General features: G+C 36.9%; 1 protein-coding gene across 1 annotated transcript; it reads right to left on the bottom strand.

The window, feature by feature from the left end:
* Positions 1–2,067: 2,067 nt before the first annotated feature.
* On the bottom strand, positions 2,068–21,785 carry RBM11 (RNA binding motif protein 11). The gene is made up of 8 exons (XM_088144446.1): positions 21,669–21,785; positions 13,910–14,159; positions 10,899–10,933; positions 6,909–7,071; positions 5,610–5,682; positions 4,981–5,074; positions 3,532–3,784; positions 2,068–2,199 (listed from the first exon to the last, which is right to left on the bottom strand). Exons 1-8 carry the CDS (start codon positions 21,783–21,785, stop codon positions 2,126–2,128), a joined length of 1,059 nt encoding a protein of 352 aa, XP_088000572.1. The 3' UTR covers positions 2,068–2,125.
* Between the last annotated feature and the right edge of the window lie 243 nt (positions 21,786–22,028).

Raw genomic sequence — 22,028 nt, 5'->3', positions numbered from 1 at the left:
GAAGTCCATATATCTTAAAGTTGCCAAGTTAGAAAAACAGTGGCTTATTCTAAGCTTTCTCTTTTGCTCATTTCCCTAACTATTGCTCTTCAGGATAAACTACTACTGTTCCACTCCTTTCTTCCCCTACCAATGCACACGTTCTCTGTGCACCTACAGTTAGTTTTAGGGAAATATATAACAAGCTGTCTTCTGAGGGTTTCCCCCCTTGCCTCTGTCTTTGGGGCAGATCCCCTGTCTTTTATAGGTCCCAATTACAGTATGATGGCCTTACTGACTCCAAGCCATCAATCAGAAATTTCTCCCTTAATCTTTATATCAGTGCACTTTAATATCTCTGAGAATCCTCTTTCTTCTGCATCTGATGTCTTCCTGCTTTTAGCTCCTTGGGAAATAAAAGGATCATCTCTAGATCAGGCAGATTCTAATGTCTGTGTCAGAGCCGTTACGTCCATAAGGTTGGAAACTTCCAGTGATTACTGATTCACAGAAAAGTGTTTTTAGGGCTATGACTCACCTACATCAGAGAAGCTAGATCTACATCAGATAAGGTAGAAAGAGTACAAAATGGAAGTATTTGGGGTGATTTTTGGGGAGTAAAGGCACCTCTGTCATTGCCATAGTACTGCTGTCTCGCCTATTTCTCAAAGACATGGATCTTGGGGAAAGGAACAGGAACTAATTTGGGGAAAGCAGCACAATGTAGATGTGACATGTTTTAAATCCTCTAATTTTTATATCTTAATTACTTGTTACTCCCCTGGTAGCTGAATAAAGGAATGATTTCCATAGTTTCTTCTCAAAGAGCTTTTGGCATAGAGTTAATAATTGTTGCTCAAGGCTAACTTAAGAAAGCTGAAGTTGATTTTACCTTTCACTTTGGAGTCTTGAAAATATACCTGTGACATATGTTGGCAGGAGTGGCTTAATGTTCAGGTCACACAACAAACAAACCAAAAACAAAAAAACAGCAGCTTGGAAAAAATTAAGAGGACTCCGAGTAGTTTCTCATTTTAAATAGCATGAGAATAATTGAGGTTTTGTATTTAATTAGAATTCTGCTAATTTCAAGGGAGCTAAGAAGCCACTCAGTTATCTCTAGATCAATTTGAGAGACCCTAACCCTATGAGCATAGAAACACATAGAAGCAATAATCATCATATGTCTATCTATTCTTATTGATGTTTGATGACAAGCATAATTGCGTTGTTTGTAGGACATGCATAGGAGAGTCAGCAGGCCTGTGAGGAACTATGTGGAATTTCTGGCTGCTATTTAGAGTCATCTTGTCAGATATTTTAAATGGCAATAAATTTTTCCTCTGTCCAGCTGGAAGGGGCTGCCTAGCAGACTCAGATGGACACATGATTTAGAAGGTGATGCAGTGGGTCAAGTTTGTCTTTAATGGAGGCAAGGCTTAGATAAATCAAAGATACTATGTCTGCAGTAAGAAACATTGCCTTGATAACAGATTATAGTAGGAGCAAGCTCTCATGGGATTCCTACATAGCTTGTCTCTGCCTGGTCTGTTAATTAGAAAGTAAGATTTTATTTGGAGGAGAGGGTGTGCGATTGTGTCATTTCTCACAATGGCTTCAATTTGGGTTTAGAGGATCAAATTTGTTGCTTTTAAATTAATCATTCTTTACAAAGGTGCAGTCCATCACTGAGGTGAGTTCATTAATCTTTCATTGTTTTAAGCCTTTCCTGAGAGTTGAGTGTCCAGACTTTGTTCAAATACTTTTTGTTTCTTTTTCTTTTTCAGTCAGGCAATTAGTAGAATGATACACAATTCTAAAAGGGTAAGTAGCTGAAAGGAACAGGTAATTGAAAGAATAAAAGAGAAAATTAATAAAATTAAATGTACTGAAGTCTATGCAAAGGTAATATGTGGTATGCAGAGATGACTAAATCAGCTGCAGTGTCAGTACCAACTTGGTAAAATAAAATAAAATATAAAAGAAATCAAATCAAACAATCAAATGCTAGACTAGTGTGATCTAAGTAGTTAACTGTAAACTTTGTCTGAAAAAAATCTGACTGAGCAAGTACATTGAACGTCTAGCAATTTATTTTACATTTATTTCATGCCAAATTTTACTTAGGAGTTTAAGTTGTTGATCATTATCCTTCATCTGAACTTCCTGATTTAAATATCAAAGTTTGTATTGGAAGCAGTACAACCCAAATGTAACCTCCTATAACGGAAAGAAATGAGAGAAAAATAATCAAGGGAGCATCATTGCAATATTTATTTGACAATTCCTACCTTCCACAGTTACTGTCCATACCACATTCCAGACCTTTGTGAGGAACCACCCAAATTTTAGGACTGGCTTTTGAAGGAGGCAAAAGAAATTAGCAAAAAAGAACTGTTGAGGTATTCTCTAAGGTTTCACTTTAGCACTGAGATATAAAGACACTATTTCTTTCCTTAGTAGTTATTTGCATATACACATCACCTTGTTACTATAAGCAGCTATAAATAAGAATAAATAGTGCTATGTTCTTGCTCCATTTGTATCTGTATCGGTCTTTATCCTAACCTACACTCCACTAGCGTGGATTAATCAAAAAAGTTTGGGAACCATGGCCTAACTTGTGATGCATGTATGCATATTAATCACTTGATTTTTTTCAGTGACTATTTATTTAGTCATTGGCAATTTTGTGAACTCAGTTAAAAAACAAACAACTCTTAAGATGATAAAAAACAACAAAATTCTAGCTTTGGTTTTCTTTGACCAGTTATTATTGATTCATGAAAGCGGTAACAGGCACATAAGAATCAGCCTTAAGACCATGACCGCTGATTTTGTGAGGGAAATAATATTCACTCACAAAATTGAAAACACGTAATTTGTGTGACTGCAATGGAAGAGAAAGCAGTGCTTCCCTCTTGATAGTTTCCCAAGAGGAAGATTTTCTTCATGAACTTCAGAAAACAGCAAAAACACAATTCACCAATACATACTGTTGACAATTAAATTGCTTTAGATTTGCTTTAAGACATACACAGTCCATGCCCAATATATTCCAAAAGCTTTATAAAGCAAATCAGCAACCTTCCAATCTTGTTTCTAGTGCTTTGTTTCTATCTAAACTCTTGATCAATTGTTAGCATTGACAATTACATGATATCAATTGACTTATATTTTCCCACAAAAATAGACTTTAACCACAAACTTTATTTTGTATGTATTACACTGTGAATAGTATAACAATTCAATATTTTAATTTGACTTCTGTTTACAATTTGAATATAGTTGTCAGAACAAGACATACTTTTTTTCAAGTGAAAAGAGATGTTTCTCAAGAAACCTTATTTAATTTTCATGACTTTTTCAATGGACATAATTAGGTGTTCCATTTATGGGTGGTGTATATAGGTTTGGCATTCCTTTTATAAATATATTCAGAATCATATTTTATTTAACAATACATTTATTTACAAATAAATACAATCCTATAGTCATTTAATAATTTATCCCTTTACATTTTCGCTATTTTTTTCTTGCATTTTTTCCTACCATTTTCACTGCTACTGTCACTGTCGCTAGCTTCCAGAGTTCTTTTCCGTTTGCGAGTATCTTTTGTAACAAGATATTGACTGTGTTTTTTTGATTCTGGGTAGACACTTTCAAAAGAACCTTGTCCAGGATTCAGGTAGGATAATACTGGAATACTTGGAAATTGTGGTGGTGGTGGTGTCATCTGTGAGTAAGGAAACGGCTGTCCCATTGGATTATATGGAACATATTGCTGTGTCAAACAACATGTCATCTAGAAAAAAGACAATTTTAAAATATTTGAAAACAAGTCACCCCTACCTTCATTGTTTGCCATATGAAAACAGACTGTGGGTTACTTAAAAATCATTTCAAATTATATACTTTATACCAACATGAAGGTGACATAAAGAAGGTTTTTTTAAATGGTAATATGTAATACCTTCAAAGATTAAGCATGATATACCTGCAAACCATAAAGTTGCATAAGCTGTTTGTCACTACTTCATTTTCATTTACATCATTGAAGTAAAATTATAAACTGGAAGTTTATTGGGCTCTGACATGTTATTTAGTTATTTATATGTTTTACAGAGCTTCCCATCTCACAGCAATGACCATCATAACACTGCAAACTCATAATGCCCCGGTTAAACACCTGAAACAAAACCACATCACCAACAGAGCTTGCCTAATTGCCTGGCCCAAAAGCCTGAAGGAACAGCCAAATCTTTAACGTTTTATGAAAGGCTAATAAAGCCAGGACCATCTGGATCTCTGGGGGGATTCTGTTCCACAGGACAGGTACAGACACAGAGGCGGCATGGTTCAGGGTCCAACAAGATGGCATTGATTGATATAAGAGACCCAGAGCATGCCCTCCATGCTAGATCTGGTGGGGTGGGCAGAAATAATGGGGGGCAGGTAGTCCTGCAAATAGCCTGGTCCTATGCCATGTAGCATTTTATAAGTGGTAACCAGCACCTTGAATTTGATTTGGAAGCCTACTGGAAATCAGCACAGCTCACAGAGCAGTGATATTATATGAACATACTGAGAAATGACAAAAACTGCTTGCACCATTGCATTCTGGACCAGCTATAGCTTCCAAATACTGTTTACCCCATTCCATGTTATTTCATATAATTGTCAGGAGACATCTCCCTAAAACAAGGCAAGAAATGTTGGTAAAAATAAAACCATACACAAAAAATACTGCTGAAGGATCCAGCCTATTTCTCCCTTTAAGACAGTGATACAACAGCTAATAAGGCCAACTGCTAATTATAAAGTGCATTTCGCCTGCAAGTTGATAAAGGAACTAGACAGTTATGGGTGCAGCCAAAGGCTGAAAAGGCAGTATAATTTGGCTTTCTTACTCAATAATTGTTTCTTGCAATATATAAAAAGGAATCTGTCAACACATGAAATATTATTGGGATAGTTTTAGTGTCAGTATGCTAAACTTACCATGCTTTGAATGGCAGAATAAATCTGATGTGGATTATTATTCACCTGAAAAGGACTAACAGGTGATGGAATATCACAATAAGATTCTGTATATCTATTAAAAACAAGAATGAATAAAGTCTCATAAAGTCATTTATCTACTAACAATTTACACAGAATCTATTTCAATTCTTTAACAGTAGACTCTTAAACATGCCTACTCATCAGAAACTCCCATTCAACTTAATGTGATTTGACCATAGACAAATAAGTATGAAATAGCAAACAGCTAAATGTGCACATATTGGAATTCCAATTTTAGTGGAAGCTATACAATTAAATCCTAAGCCTATAGTCCTATGTATGTATACTTATGAAAAAGCTGCATCTCCATAACACTGCACAGACTTTAAGGTTTTGTAAATCCTAGAAAGTGGTGTATAGTGACTGTACATGCAGCTTCTGGGCCATATAGTGGTCTACAGGATCTTGGTGCTTTAATCAAGATGATCAAAGTAGTATTACACTGTTGTACCACAAGTCTGTGATGTGCAGTGTCACAAGGGGCTTGTGCCATGATGCGGGTGATCCTTTTTGTCTCGCCGCTTCCATCCCCCCACCCCCATTGGACAAAACTGAATGCACATTACCTGTAGGTTGATGCCTGTACATCACTATCCATATTCTGGGAAGGATTGCTTAACTCTAGGCAGTGAGTACTCCCTGTAAATGAAACACTAAACATTTTAGGATTGAAAAGGTCATTGTGTTTGTATACTTATGTATGAAAATATATAGAATAGAATAGCATAGAAACAAATCCCAGAATTATACCAAAATCAACAGTTTATTTTGAACACTCAGTAAAAGAAAAGCAACTGTTTAAAATAATTATATCAATTTTCACAACTCATATAGGATTACACCTAAATTTCAACCTCCTTTAAATTTAAAAGAAGAATTGTTTTACTGGGGGGCAAAATATTCAGTGGTTAGTGAGAAAACATCTATCATAGTTAGTTAAAAATTCACAATCCAATGAATTGCAACATTCGTTTCATAAAAGACAGGGCTTTTTATATTTGCTTTTCTCAAATACAGTAAGTGTTCTGCATTCAAGACAAATTGTTGCAAATTTGTAATTTAATTTCAAATGCAGTTTGTTTTCTATCACAGTGGCCATATATCCTGGAAGAAAATGGAAGATCCTTATATGAATCAAAACACTTCTCTATATTCTAGCCAAGGTAAATCTTATAGATGCATTTCAGTTTAAATGTAAAAGGTACAGTGCCTCTTCATTTGAAAAAGAATACTAATATAAAACAAAACATATAAGCACAAAATGTGCACAAGGGAGCATAATGCTTCTTTCTGGAAACACAATTCTTTATGCTACTTTTAAATAGGAAAAAAAATGAATATTTTGGTTTATCTTTCAGGAATTACTAACATGTAATTTGAATAGGATTCCTGAACAGTGCTATTGTCTGAAAGAAAAGCAATTGGGGCAAGTTTGGACAAAATTCATATGAGGTATGAATTCGTTTTTAAGACTTGGAAAAAAGTGATCTGACAAACCACCTATTTAAGAATGGATCAAAGCACTGATTTAGAAATAAGGGATTATAATAAAGGAATTTGATACCTTACTCAGTATAGAAATAAAAAGTGCATCTAGTATCAAATCACTCTAGTAGAGATGAAATTTCTTGCTACTTGATTGCAAGGGAATGAATATTAAAGGACAGAAATGTAGTAAATCAGTTTATTATTTGTTTAAAAAACATTAATTCAGTAAATGGACCCAACAGTACAGAAAAATATACTTGGTCATAGCAGAATTTTCTTTGACACATTATTTCATGTGTCAGGATTTTGAGGACATTTACATTTCATACAGATCTCTGAGTTTTTATGAAATATTATTGGCAGGTAACTAAACCTACCAAACCGGTATTGAACTTTAATTGGTCTTCCATATAAACGAATCCCATTCAGCAAAGCTATAGCATAAGGCACTGACTCTGTGTGTTTAAAGCAGACAAATCCAAAAGTCTTGGGGTTTCCATCTTTGTCCTTGCATATGGTGACTTTAGATACCGGTCCAGCCTGCAAGAAACTTAAAATTTATTTTCTTATAATTCCCAGATAGGAAACAGATTGTTACTTACTGATTCAAAGACTTGATGGATCTTATTCTACCAATGTAAACATTTTTCTTTTGTCCACAGGGGCAATACAATTTTCAATTCTATTCAATTACAACAATGTAATTTTCCTTCTAGCTCACAGCTTACTTAAGTATCTCGTTTTATTTTGTTATGGCCTAATTTACATGGAGTTGATCAAGTATCAAAGCAGTTAAATAATTTTTAACAGTTATACAATTCAATTAAAAATGCACAAGAAATAGTAGTCTGCTATTCAAACAAAAGCAAATGTATACTGTAGTCAAATATAAGACATATCCAAAGTAAATATCACAAAGTAATTATAGATTTATTAATGTGTTATATATAGTATTTTCCATGCTGGATTGGTAATCAATAGAAAGCTTTAGACATTCTGACAATCTTACAGGTTTAAATTCTACAGAGAAATAAATTGACAGCCCAGTAACAATTATTATTTTCATAATCCAATTCACATATTTCCCTCAGATACAAATGCTGTATCTAATCCAGCAGAATAAGGAAAGATGGCAACTGGCATGTGGAGAGAAGAGCTTAGACTGACAATTAGAGTTGGTGCAGGAAGATTTGGTTGTTATTTTGTATTGCTAGGAATATTTCCAATGAAATGGTAAAACCTTATGAGAACATTCACTGCTGCATGTCTTTCATGGTATTATCAATCTGTTGAATTCTTAGAAAGCTGCAGATACAACTGAAAACATATAAACTGGCAGTGATGAAAAAGGAAGAAAACAAGGAAGTTTATCTGGAATCAGCTGTAGGACTGTAAAAATATATTATTCCTTCTTTGTTGTTGTTAAACTGAATTTTCCCTTTTCTTGGAAAATTAAATTTAGCAGTAGATAGAATTATGTGGACATTGGGGTAAATTAATTATATCTTCAGATAGTAGCTTGCGGGCAGCCAAAAGCTAAATGCATACGAAGTGCTTACTTTGCTGAATTAATTCCAAATCTGATTCTTACTGATATGACAATGAAAGTAGAAGTAGCTTATAAAAAAAGAGAGAGAGAGAAAAAAAAACTTAGATATTTTATAGTATTCAATGCTGACAAAATATTCAATGTTTATGCTCAGTGTTACAGCTGTATTTTTATTTTTAATTATATTTTATATGCAGAAAGAAAAAAACAAAAAAAAATTACAAGAGTTTCAACGCTCATATAATAATTTAACTAATGGAATACAATTAAATTATGAATAGTTATGAATATTTAGGTCAGTTTACAAATGAAAGTAAAATGGTAAATTAAAATGTATAAACTACTACACATAACTCAAATTTGTAAATTACCCTCCAGTCATGACTTCTGGTTGTAAATGCTTGTTGAAATACAGAGAAAGGTTCTTTAGACTATTATAACTCACAGAGACTGGGTATCCCCCCAATCTTTCATCATCATCATCATCGTCATCATCATCATCGTCAATTAAAAAAGCACCCAATATCCACTTTTACTATCCTCCTGTTAATTTCAAAACCATGGGTAATTCAAGAGAACGTGAAAATCACAAAATACTGGCCTTCCAGAATAAAATTAAATATGTGAAATTAAATTTCACACAAAGGAACCACTGTTGCATAACACTATGTTATATTGAACCAGTGTTGTGTTTTGAGCACTGTATGTCTAACAATTAGGTGATCCCACCAATTTCTTCCAAAAAAATTCACGTTTAATAAATATAATCTTTGTTGAATAAATATCACATTTAAATCTATAAATGTAACATAGATGTGAAAATGCTTCCACTGATATTCAGGTATTAGACATTCCAACTTCTTTTTACCATGGTCCTGATGCTCTTGAACAAGTAATTAGTCTATTCTAAAACTATTTATAAATGATTGCTACCTTCATATTATTTTGTAAAGAAGATGTTAAGTCCCCTGGTATTAAAGAAATGCTAAAGGACTTCTCCAAGTCCTTGGAGATGTAATAAGGATAATGCTTCTATAAAACACATGTTTTACAATGTCCTATACTTACTAAATTATGGTAGAAAATAGTGGACTATATAAATGTGGCTGTGTGACAAAATCTAAAAGTTTTAGAGGATAATATTCTCTTGAACTACATACCCAGTACATGGAATTTAACAACTGGACAACATAAATGGATTCTCCATGCCGCTACTATGCCTAAGAGACTGATATTGCAACATTGGAAAGATAAACATATGGCCCCATTCACTCAATGGATTGAAGACCTGATTACACTTGCCACCTATGAGCAGTTAACTTATAGATGTAGACTTTGTATGGACAAGTATAAAGAAAGATGGGACACATTTATACAAAATACAATGGGTTAAAAAAAAGCATGATAGTTATATAACTGTATTAGAAATAAATATATTTATACTTGCATAATATTTGTATTAGATAAGTATATATAGAATTGAAACTGTTTACTCTTATAACTATACTTTGTATTTCTCTTCTTTGTTTTCATTTTTTTAAAAAGAACTTATGTGTCTTTTTCTCCTTTGACAATATATGTATTTCTATCATATTATCTTTGTCTTTTGTTCCTTTTTTTTCTTTTTGTTATTATTTTAAAAGCAATTAAAAAAAAAAAGAAATGCTAAAGGACTTAGGGCTGCTGGCCAATATCTAGACATCAAAGAAAGTTTAATTGAAAGTACTGCTGCTGTGCATTTTTTGGCAAATTATATTTATATTGCAACTCCTAAATCTTAATCTAATCCTACTAATTGAACCTAGAAATAAAGTATATTGTTGACTCTGCACTGTCCTCCAATAAAATGATTATCTTGTTATTTTCAAGATTTGATTTCACCATAACTTTAATTTAACATGATAATTAAGGACTAAATTGGGCATCAACAATCTGGACATCTCTTCTAAACTGGAGGCTATTCAGGTCCATTCATTTTAAAAAATAAAATTATACCACATTTTAAATAATTCTATTTTTCCAAGATAGATGGAGCTAACAACTTCCCATTTAGAAGAGATGTCAAATTTACTGACTTGAAAAGGAAACATTCCATTTATTATTTTCAGGTGAAAAACAAAGTTTTTTAGTATAAACTTAAGTTTGGAAAGTTAAAAAAAAGTTAAAATTTCCTTCTCTGATAATTGAAGCTTCCCAATTTAAAAATGAAAGGGAGAAGAGGTTTACAAAATAAATCTCTGCCTTAAATTTCTGAAAATATAGGAAAGAGCATACAGGAAAGAAAATAGAGAAATAGCAACATATATATCATCCATGACAAATATTGATTTTCATTTATTTTAGATACTGATTTTTCCCTAAAGTTTCAATTTAAATGAGAGCCATCTACCCAAATATGTTATTTAATCAGAGATAATTGCAGCCAAAATTAAATGATTGCCATTAGGCACTATCAAAACTTTGCAGGGGAAAAAAACAACAACAACCCTGTCTTTGACAACTTAGTAGCTGCTAAAGAGATCAACTCAGATTTAGACCAATCAATATAACACTCATTAATCATTCATTAATGTTATTATGTTAATACTATTAATTATTAATAATTATTTAATAATATTAATAATAGTTATTATTCAGATTTATTCACCAGAACTGAATGTTTATTAATAAGTAGAACTGAGTGTGTTACAAAATCTGGGAAATAAATATCAACAGATATAAATCTCGTTAGTTTAGCTAATAGCACATGCTAAATCAAACAATAAAGGTAAGAGAGAATAATTCTGTTACATTAATATCTCAAATAAAAAGCACTTACAGTTGTTAAAATCCCATTTGTGCTCACTTGAGTTTCTGGAGAAGAATAAAGAACTATAGTTCACATCTAATTCTTAAAACACTACAAAAAAGAGGTACAGGTAGTCCTTGAGTTACAGCTGCATTTGGGACAGGGATTGCCATCGCTATGTGATGCAGTCATAAAGCACGACCTCATGTGCAATCCAGGCAGTCCTGGTTGTCGTTGTAAACCATGACATGTGGATCATTAAATGGGAAGTGGAGAAGTCCCAGGTAAGGAGCACAGGGATGCCGGGGAGGGGGGGGGAAGGCCCTGGTGCAGGCCACATGCGAGTTGGGGGAGGAGGTGCTCAGTGTGGCTCAAGCTCAGGGGATTGAGGGTGCAGGATGTGTGAGATCACAGGGAGGAGGAAAGAGGGTGCAGGGTAGGTGCATGCCTATGTCCGATTGCAGGGAGGCTGTGGAAAGGGCATGGGGGTGCATGCATGTGTGCAAGCGCAGGGAGGCCGAGGAAAGGGAATGGAGTAGGTGCAATTGCAGGGAGGCTGAAGAAAGAGGGCATAAGGTGTGCGTGATCAAGGGAGGCCATGGAAAGAGGGTACGGAGTACGTATCTACAATTGCAGGGAGGCCATGGAATAGGGCACAGGTTACATGCGCATGTGTGCAATCACAGGGAGACCATGGAAAGAGGGTACAGGGTAAGTGTGTGGGTGTATGTACCTGATTGCAGGGAGGGTGAGGAAAGGACGTAGAGTGTGTGCGATTGCAGGGAGGCTGTGGAAAGAGGGTGTGGGGTGTGTGCGAGTGAAAGGGGAAGGAGGGCACAGTGCATGTGAGGCAAGAAAGGGGGGAGAGACTTACCCCAGGAACTTGTGATCTTCCTTGCTGGCTTCCCATTGACTTTGCTTGGGGGAAGCCGGCAGGGAAGGATGAAAATGGTGATCATGTGATTGCAGGGCGCTTGGCAACCAAATGTAAGTGCAAAGGAGTTGCCAAGTACCCAGATCGCGATCATGTGAACACAGGGGTGCTGGGACAGCCGCAACTTCAAGGACCAGTGGTAACTTCAAAGGGTTGCTGAGTGAATGATCGTAACTCGAGTACTACCTGTATTGGCAATAGTTTTTATCAAATCCTTTTCTGAAATAATTAAATCATTAGCAGGATCCATCTCAGTGTTATTTAAATCTATAGACTCAGTGTTCCAGTTCTATTAATTTCTTAGAATTAAGACTTTTTTTAAAAAAAATCTATATTTCTAACACAACATTTCCAAGCAAAATTCAGTTTGTTTAATCCTCACTCCTAGGAGAGAGAAAATTTTAGAGAAAAAAATACATTTCCACTCTTCTACTCTGGATTGCCTATTGAAGATGATGAACTTCTTCAAAGGTAGGAAGTAGAAAATCAAATATTCTGAGGCTTTTTCTTTTAAACATGCAGATTCTTCCTGTTTATAAAGAAATAAATAAAAAATCTGCTGAAGCAAGCTACATATACAGCTAGGGCTTTAAAATACAAATAATCCCATTTAAAATTATTTTTCCTCACTAGTAATAAAATATGAAAAAGCTGTATTGGGTAGATTAAGTCAAGAATGAAACATTTAAATTGTCAAAAGAACTATTAAATGAAGACACTTTTTAGACTATGTCCATTTAAGAAACTTTTTATCAAATTAAATTGCAGGAAAAAAAATAAAATTTAGAAGATGTTCAAGTCTGATTAATATGCCCAATACAATTTCAACGTGTCACTTAAAAGAGGAATTGAACTCACAACTTCTCCACTACTCAATTTGCACTTTAATACTGAAGTTCTTAATGTTTCTATATTTATGAGAAAACAATTTCAAGTTAAGTAGCCAAAGGAAAGAAGAAGGGACTAAGGAGGTCATAAACTGCACAAGACAAGGAAGATGTTTTTCTGGTAATAGTACAGAGTCTGTTACACAAGACAATAAAAGGAACTCAAAATGTACAAACCTAAACACAAAAGGGTATTAGAAAGTAGCATTCCCCCCTCCACCTCCCAATTTATTATGAATGTATTGTTAAGGATGGGATAATTTACAAGGAATAAATTATGAGTAAATATGAGTGCTTATAAACTCATATTCTTCCTAACAGACTACAATGTATGCCACAGTATTGGATTTAAGGCTGGAAAGCATATCAGACTACCTGATAATCAGAAAAAAAGTCAGGTCCTTTCAATTTTACTTGATTTTCCAAAGAATTCTGCTGCTAAGAATTAGCTGACATACTGCATTTTAAGATTAACATCCATGTCATTTGCATTAATTTCCATCCCTTTTTAGATGTTACTGCAAATTGTCTTTTTCTATTTAAAAGTTTTGAAGCTGCAGGCTCAGTGCAACATTTCCCATACACATAAGATAACCATGTTCCTTCCAAAATATTTCACCTGTTTAGTAAAGTACTCCATTGTGGTTTTTCTGTTTATGTTTCTTAATGTTATGTCCTACATCACTTCCATCTTGATTGTAAGCCATCATAAATATTTATCATAAAATTGGTGCATAAAATAAAATAAAATAAAATAAAATAAACCAGTCCCAAGCATATCCAACAATTAAAAAAAAATTTTTTTTTTCAGTACAGTATCTCACATAGGGGGCATAAAGTAAATGATTATAGATTTAACTTGCAGGGAGACGAAGTCAATTACTGTAAAGAAGCTGCCTCGAAATCTTCTCTGACAGCATTCAGCTGCAGTAAAAACAACGAAGAGTCTTGTGACATCTTCAAAATTACTAACTGTATTGTGGCATAAGATTTTATACATTGTTTATGCCGTACGTTTTTTTAAGAAAGCATTTTGCTATTAAATTAAAGGGCAGGGGGGAGGCGGTGTGAGAAGACATTTTCCTGCCCCAGCTTTCAGTCGCTGGAGCAGCCCCTTAAATCCCATCCCTTGACCCCACTGCTTACTTGCAACGCGGGTCCGTGCTTCCCCGGCTCCGGTGGCTTTGCTAGCTACGCCCACCCTCCGCCAACACACCCACCTGCCATAGGACCCGCCTCACCCGCTCTTGCACCTGCAAGAAAAGCTCGTAGAGAATCTCCTCCTGCACCCGACTCTCCAAATTGCCCACGAAAAGGGTCCGGTCGGGCTCGTCCGCCCTCCTTTGGGTTGCCATCCTTGTGAGGAACAACCTTGCCGGTTGGGAGTTCGGGATAAGGAGCAGGAAGCCGGGAGAGGGGAGGGGCTGCCGGGGATAGCGCAGGAGGCCGTAAACCGCAGGGGACGCGCGACTATGCAGTAAAAAGCTTCCAGGACTGCTAGTGTGCTTTGCAACAGCTGCAGGAGGAGGCACGTTAGTTGTAAGAGCATGCAAGAGGGTTAAGATAGCATTTTCAGTACTAAAGTCACTTTCTCAGATGTTAGAGGCGTGTATGTATATATATGTATATGTATATGTATATGTATATATAAATAATATTACAGCAGGATATCTGTGTATTTCAGTACTCAATTATGATACCCCATATATGTATGAAATTGCAGATAGATAGACAGACAGACAGACAGACAGATGGTATCAGATATCCTGCTGGTATAGTGAGCTGGCCAAAGGAGGACATGGAGGCTGTCAATGTGACGACCTGGAAGCTCCTCACAATGTATTGAGGTTTCCACCCCAAGTCCAACACCCAGAGACTGTATATCAGCCAGAAAGAGGGCGGGCAGGATCTGATGAGCGTCAAAGCCACTGTCCTGAACGAAACCCAGAGCATCCAGGAGTACATTAGTAAGGTGCAGACTGTGCAGAGAGGCCTCAGAGACAGTCCAACACAGTGGCAGGGTGTAAGGTGCAGGCAGGAACAGCATACACTGAACAGCACAACCAAGTAGCTGGCATTATGTACAGGAAGACCTGCACAGTGTATGAGCTAGACCCTCCCAAGCCAAGATGGGAGATTCCACAGAAGGTCGTGAAGAATAACAGGGCTAAGATCCTGTGAGGCTTCCAGATCCAGATGGACAGGCAGGTACTGGCCAATCAACCAGACATCGTGGTAGTGGACAAGGACCAGAAGACAGCAGTGACGATAGATGTATCGGTGCCAAGTGACAGCAACATCAGGAAGGAGCATGAGAATCTGGAGAAGTACCAGGGCATGAAAGAGGAACTAGAGAGGATGTGGAAAGCAAAGACCAAAGTGGTCCCAGTGGTGGTAGGAGCACTCGGGGCTGTGACTCCTAAGCTGGGAGAGTGGCTCCAACAGATCCCAGGAACATCAGAGCTCTCTGTCCAGAAGAGTGCAGTGCTAGGAACAGCTGAGATACTGCACAGAACCCTCACTCCCAGGCCTCTGGTAGAGGACCTGAGATTGAGGAGACACATACCACTGGGGTTAGGGGAGTTTTTATAAAACTTTCTCAGATGATGGATAGATAGATAGACAGACAGACAGACAGATAGACAGAATCCTCTCTCATCACTCCAAGGATACACATACACACACACATGTATGTATGTATGTATGTATGTACCCAGGCATGGAATATGAGGGGTAGACAGCACCAGCAGAGCCGATGGTTGCTAATAATGCATCCTGCAGTGTGAACTTCCTCTTCTTCTGTATCCTAGCAACTGTTTCAACTTGGAGATGGCATTGATTTGTGTGTGTGTGTGGAGATGAAGAATGGTGCATTCCCAAACATGGGCTGCCATCATGTGGCAAATCCTGATACTGCAGTGTATCTATTAAGACCAAACTGTCCACGTTAGATTTATCCAGATGGAAGTCTCTGGGTGGTTATATATTAGCAAAAGTATTTTTTAATACTTGGGCAAGTAATTTAAGAGAAATTTACTCTTTAGTTCAGTTTAGTTCAGTTTTATAGCAGTTTCTTGAAGCAATAGGACAATGCTAGGTTATTATTATTAGATTTTTATCCTGCCTTTTTTATATATAACTCAAGGTGGAAAATATATCTAATACTTCTGCTTCCTATTTTCCCCACAACAACAACCTTTGAGGTGCGTTGGGCTGAGACAGTGTGACTGGCCCTAACATTTTCTGAAGAATAAGCATATGTTATTGGAGTTTGTTTATTTTACATATGTAATCTACCATGACAATTAGTATCTACTTAAACATCCCAAGCAACTAATACCTTCTTTAAATGACACAACAGAATGATGGATTACAGAGTAGCCTTTTGCTATCAAACAAAGCCATCTGATTATACTTCTGCATTCAACATTGCATTCAAATGTTACTGAAAATCTAGACAGTTTGATTGTAAGAGCTGCTGTTGGATCAGTACTTACCCTTTTTGCAGCCCATGGAGTCCCCTTTCATTGCTGAAATCTAAGGGCAGAGTTTCCTTCATTTTTGAAACAGAAAACAAACAAACAAACTCTGTATCCCATGTGTGTATCCAAAAACTGAATATCCCTCTCAAGTTAGACTCTCCTATTAACATATTTTTTCTTTTGTAATCAAATCAAGGCAAATATTTCACTTTTCTGTCCTTGACTGAATCAGTGCAACACTTATTAACACATTTTTTAGGGTGCTATTCAGAAAAAAATGCACAGGGTTCAGCCAGCTGAATTATTTGCTGTAGTCCATTTAAAGTTAACTAATTGGAAAAATATTTGTCATTTCTGTGCATGACCAACTCCTGGAAAAGGGCAAGTCTTTCTAGGAACTGTCAAAACAGCAACCAATTGACAAAACACTAAGTTGGTTGTGAAATTGACAACTAATTGTGCTATCTGTACCAGGAATTCAACTGTCTGTAAACTTACCATTTTTCTTGTAACAATATTGTACTTTTTCTGCAATTTGGAACTCGATGATCATTCTTAAAATAACTATTAGCCTTCTCGGTCTTAAGGTCCATTCTTCTTCTAGGACAGTTTAATAATTTGTCTCCCCTTAGACTTCTTCTCTCCAAATTGAACATCTGAAATTCTCCCAAACTGTCTTCATATGGCATAGCCTCAAATCTTTGTCATCTCCTCTTTGTCACCTTTCTCTGAACCTCTCCTAACCAATCAGACTTTTGGAAATGTGCTTAGAACTATACAGAGTATTAAGGCATCACTGGGAGTACTGTGGATGAGAAAGAGACATGCGAGTAAAGAAGTGATTGCACCATCTGAGCCCAGCTTGTTGAATTGAAGTAAGAGATGGGTACGTTAGGAGCCAAAGAAAAGTAAACAAATTGGTGCAAGTGGTGTTGTTCTTCAGTCGTTAAGTCGTGTTTGACTCTTTGTGACCTCATGAACCATATCGCGCCAGGCCTTCCTGTCCTTCACTGCCTCCCTGAGTTTGCTCAGTTTCGTGCTCATTGCTTCAGTGATGCTGTCTAACCATTTCATCCTCTGCTGTCCCCTTCTCCTTTTGCCTTCAATCTTTCCCAGCAACAGGGTCTTTTCCAAAGAGTCCTCTCTTCGCATTAGGTGACCAAAGTATCTGAGCTTGAGCTTCATTATCAATCCTTCCAATGAGCAGTCAGGGTTGATTTTCTTTTAAGATTGACTGGTTTGACCTCCTAGCAGTCCAGGGGACTCTTAAGAGTCTTCTCCAGCACCACAGTTCAAAGGCATCAATTCTTTGGCGCTCAGCCTTCTTTATGGTCCAGCTCTCACAGCCATACATTACTACTGGAAAAACCATAGCTTTGACTATGCGGATCTTTGTCAGCAAGGTGATGTCTCTGCTTTTTAATATGCTATCTAGGCTTGCCATAGCTTTCCTCCCAAGGAGCAAGCGTCTTTTAATTTCCTGACTGCAGTCTCCGTCTGCGGTGATCTTGGAGCCCAAATAAATGAAGTCTGTTACTGCTTCCATTTCTACCTGTTCTATTTGCCAGGAATTGATTGGTCCAGATGCCATGATCTTAGTTTTTTTAATGTTGAGTTTCAAGCCAGCTTTCTCACTCTCCTCTTTCACCCTCATCAAGAGGCTCTTTAGTTCTTCTTCACTTTCTGCCATTAGGGTGGTATCATCTGCATATCTGAGGTTGTTGATGTTTCTCCCTGCAATCTTAATTCCGGCTTGTGATTCTTCCAGCCTGGCATTTCTCATGATGTACTCTACATATAGGTTAAATAAGCCGGGTGACAGTATGCAGCCTTGTCATACTCCTTTCCCTATTTTGAACCAATCGGTTGTTTCATGACCGGTTCTAACTGTTGCTTCTTGGCCCGCATACAGATTTCTCAGGAGACAGGTAAGATGGTCTGGTACCCCCATCTCTTTAAGAATTTGCCACAGTTTGTTGTGATCCACACAATCAAAGGCTTTTGCATAGTCAATGAAGCAGAAGTAGATGTTTTTCTGAAACTCTTGTGCTTTCTCCATGATCCAGCGAATTTTGGCAATTTGATCTCTAGTTCCTCTGCCTCTTCGAAATCCAGCTTGTACATCCGGTAGTTCTCGGTTCACATACTGCTGAAGCCTAGCTTGTAGGATTTTGAGCATAACCTTGCTAGCATGTGAAATGAGTGCAATTGTGCGATAGTTTGAGCATTCTTTGGCATTGCCCTTCTTTGGAATTGGAACGTAAACTGACCTTTTCCAATCCCGTGGCCACTGTTGCGTTTTCCAAACTTGTTGGCATATTGAGTGCAGCACTTTAACAGCATCATCTTTTAGTATTTTAAATAACTCAGCTGGAATACAGTGGTACCTCGGGTTACGAATGCCTCTGTTAATGAACTTTTTGGTTACGACCAGCTCCAGCTGCAAAAATTTACCTCGGTTTGCGAACTCCACCTCGGGGTATGAACAGGATACGCGGCCATTTTCCCTCCCGTGACACGGTCCATGGCCATTTTTCCGCCCCTGACACGTGGTCCGTGGCCATTTTCCACCCCTGACACGTGGTCTGCAGCAATTTTTCCGCCCCTGAAACATGGTCGTAGGGAGGGGGACTCTCCCTCCAAGCAATAGCTGCCTCCCTGTCCTCCATGCCAGAACGGATTAACGGTAATTACATTGAACTATATGGGGAAATTTCCTTCGGGTTGTGACCAATTCAGGGTGCGACCAGAGTCATGGAACGAATTAAGTTCGTAAACCGAGGTTCCACTGTACTGTCATCTCCACTAGCTTTGTTGTTAGTAATGCTTCCTAAGGCCCACTTGACTTCACTCTCTAGGATGTCTGGCTCAAGGTCAGTGACCACACCAGCATGGACATCAGGGACATTAAGATCTTTCTTTCTTGTATAGTTCTTCTGTGTATTCTTGCCACCTCTTCTTAATCTCTTCTGCTTCTGCAAGTGTGGTATTTAAGAATTATATGTGGTAAAACAAAAAGAGGTTAGAAATTCATTAGTGCTGAATATATGTGGATTGAAAACCAATACAAAATACAAGTATTTTGAGGGGGTTTCATCATGTAGAGAGAATGAAGGATTGAATTGCAAAACAAATATCTGAATGAAGAATGAAAAGGTTAAGAGGAAGGAGTGGACTAAGAAAGTTGTAACTGAATGGAGTTGATGAGGTTCTCAAAAAGAAAGGTAAGTTTAAAGAACAAAAGGCAGTGTATGAATGGGTGTATGATCCTGGTAGAAGGATGGTTTGCAACATTTGAATGGTGTGGAGAGGTATACTGAATATAGATTTAGCTATATTTCTTTTAACTATCTTTTTATGCCAAATAAATAACAAAAGATAGAGCCTGAGGCTAAGGAGGGCAAGGATTGGATGAAGCTACTTCCAACAAGCTATGAGAAGATATGGAGTCCTTTGCATATAAAAGAAGAAACTGTTGATACTGTATTTCAGTACTTCTTACTTTTGAGATGGACACTGGTATGATTGTAAAGGAAATTATATCAGTATATAACCCTATCAGGATTAACTTCTGAAGAATATTAGTTTGATCCTTCAGGAGCTGGCTGTAGGATTTTTTAAATTAAAACTTCCACTGTGATTCAGGCAATGACAATATTAGAGGCTTGGAAGCTTTCTCTTTTCAAGGTCATCTTATTTAATGCTTTGGAATAATCAGAGTTTTGTTCACTTCATGGTTAATTAACCTGACTTTACATCTGTTCTTTAGGTTAGGCAGCAATATTCTAGTAACTAAACCACAAAACAAACATTTTGGCTAAAATTTTTAAAAGTCCTGAAATTTACTCATTTTGAATAACAATAATAGAATGGATGGAAATTTTAAATTAAAACTCTATAGCCATTAAAATTTTTAGGAAGCCACTGAATTATCTTCACAACTGCAATATTTGAGCATGAAACAGCTGGCTTAAATAGAAGATGATTGCTTTATGAGAAGGCCATCTGTATTAATTTATATTATTTCTAAGAGAAAGCATTATTTGAGATGTTTACAAAACATGGCTGAAAGGGGAGCCCAGCATCTGGGCTGTTGAAGGAATGCTCTATATTAATTGGTGGTTGGGTTATAGTTTCTGCAGCTGCTTTAGATTTAGAACCCTTCTTGGCTAATATCCCAGTCACCTTGCCATTTTAACAAAAGAACAATTTAGAACTTGATGAAGCTTATCAAGCCTATCATTAGTGTCTTTTTTTTTTTTTTTTAAGATCGAAGATACTGTGTTTGCAATGGGAAGTCACTGGCTTGCCAGAAAATCATCCTGAAGGTATTCAGATACAGGGGTCTTAGATAAATTGCCTCTTCCTTGCCTAACTAATGACCCAGTCTTGGTTGAGACAAAATTTGTTTTCAAAGGATACTATTGTTCTTTCTACAGTCTATGTGTTTCAGTGGTTCAGACTGATTACTTACCATAAATAGTTATGTTAATAGGTGTTGTTATTTATAGAAATATGTCCCTTAGTTGAAAGCAAATCCTTCAGTTATTTTAAAGGTTCCCAAGCGTTAATCCGTCTAGAGTTTGATTTTAGTCTTTCTTTTCCATTTGCTAATAGCACAAGACGTAATACTGCTAAGCAGTCAAGACAAAATGTACTCTTCAGCTGAAGCTAATAAAAGGACAAAAGAGTCTGCACCCTAAACAATTGCACTCTCTCTCACATACACACGCACACTTTTGGAATTCAAACTTACGCGGTTTGCCTCTGAGCCGGGTACAAACACCGGGTACAAACACGCAGGCGGTTGCTTGAAGGAGAGAGAAGACTTTATTTCTGAGACCCAGATACACAAGATGATCAGCTGTCGAGGCCACGGTGCTTGGGGTTTCCCAGGAGTTTCTTTTATAGGGTAGATACTATTGTTCCTTGAAAGGTGAGAAGGAATGCCCGCCCTCTAGGAATTCTTAGAAAAGGTAATTAACCGGAATTCCAAGAGAGAATTGAAATTGTCTAGGGAGCATTCTAAGGTCAGTCACCCTACTGAGCTGCGGTTTCCTGAGTTTGCCTTATCAGGAATTGTCTAATTGAAATGTAGATCCCTTCAGGGAAGAAATCTTTCGATTATGGCTTCAAGGAATGTTGGCCCTTCCTGCTAGGTCTTTAGTTATTTAATTTTGGGCTGGAGTGGAGGACTCTTGATTCTTCCTGATATGTTTTTAATCTTTTTAGATGAGCCCATTCTTACTATAATTTAATCAAATGCCTTGATTGCTGTTAAGATAAACAATGATAGGGTGAGACAAATGGGAAGCTTTGACTTCCTGCTGACATGGGGGGGGGGGGGAGAGGATGAATTTGATTCCCTTCTCACAACACACACACACACACACACACACACACAGACACTACAAAGGGGAACAATAATCAGAGCTGAATCACACATTGAAAAAGCAAACAAATGAAAACAGAAATCTATAAATATTTCACCTTTTACTAAAGATATCTGTGGAATCAATAGATACTTGTCAGTTGTCTTGATGGCCTTAGAAGGCACCTGATTCACGTTGACATAACAGTTATTTCTAGCAAGGAAACCTCTGTTTCCTGCCATATCAGCTTCATTTGTTACAGCATCTCATAATGTCTGGACAAATTATATACAATAGCACTTATTCAACAGGTGTAGGATGTGTGTGTGTGTGATTAAATATAGTAGTTATGTTCATCTACTGTATAACACTTTTTCCCTGTATAAATAACCAATTACCAAATATATCAGAGTTTGCCACTGCTCAGACAAATCTCATAACAGGTGACTCATAATTTTATAGCAGGAAGGATGACCTCTGACACA

The sequence above is a fragment of the Python bivittatus genome, unplaced genomic scaffold (genome assembly GCF_059951505.1).
Source record: "Python bivittatus isolate LINGU-HERP-01145 unplaced genomic scaffold, Pbiv_v1 ctg000350_np1212, whole genome shotgun sequence".
Classification (NCBI taxonomy): Eukaryota; Metazoa; Chordata; class Lepidosauria; order Squamata; family Pythonidae; genus Python; species Python bivittatus.
Note: the sequence above shows the minus strand (reverse complement) of the source record. Positions and strands in the feature narration are given on the sequence as shown.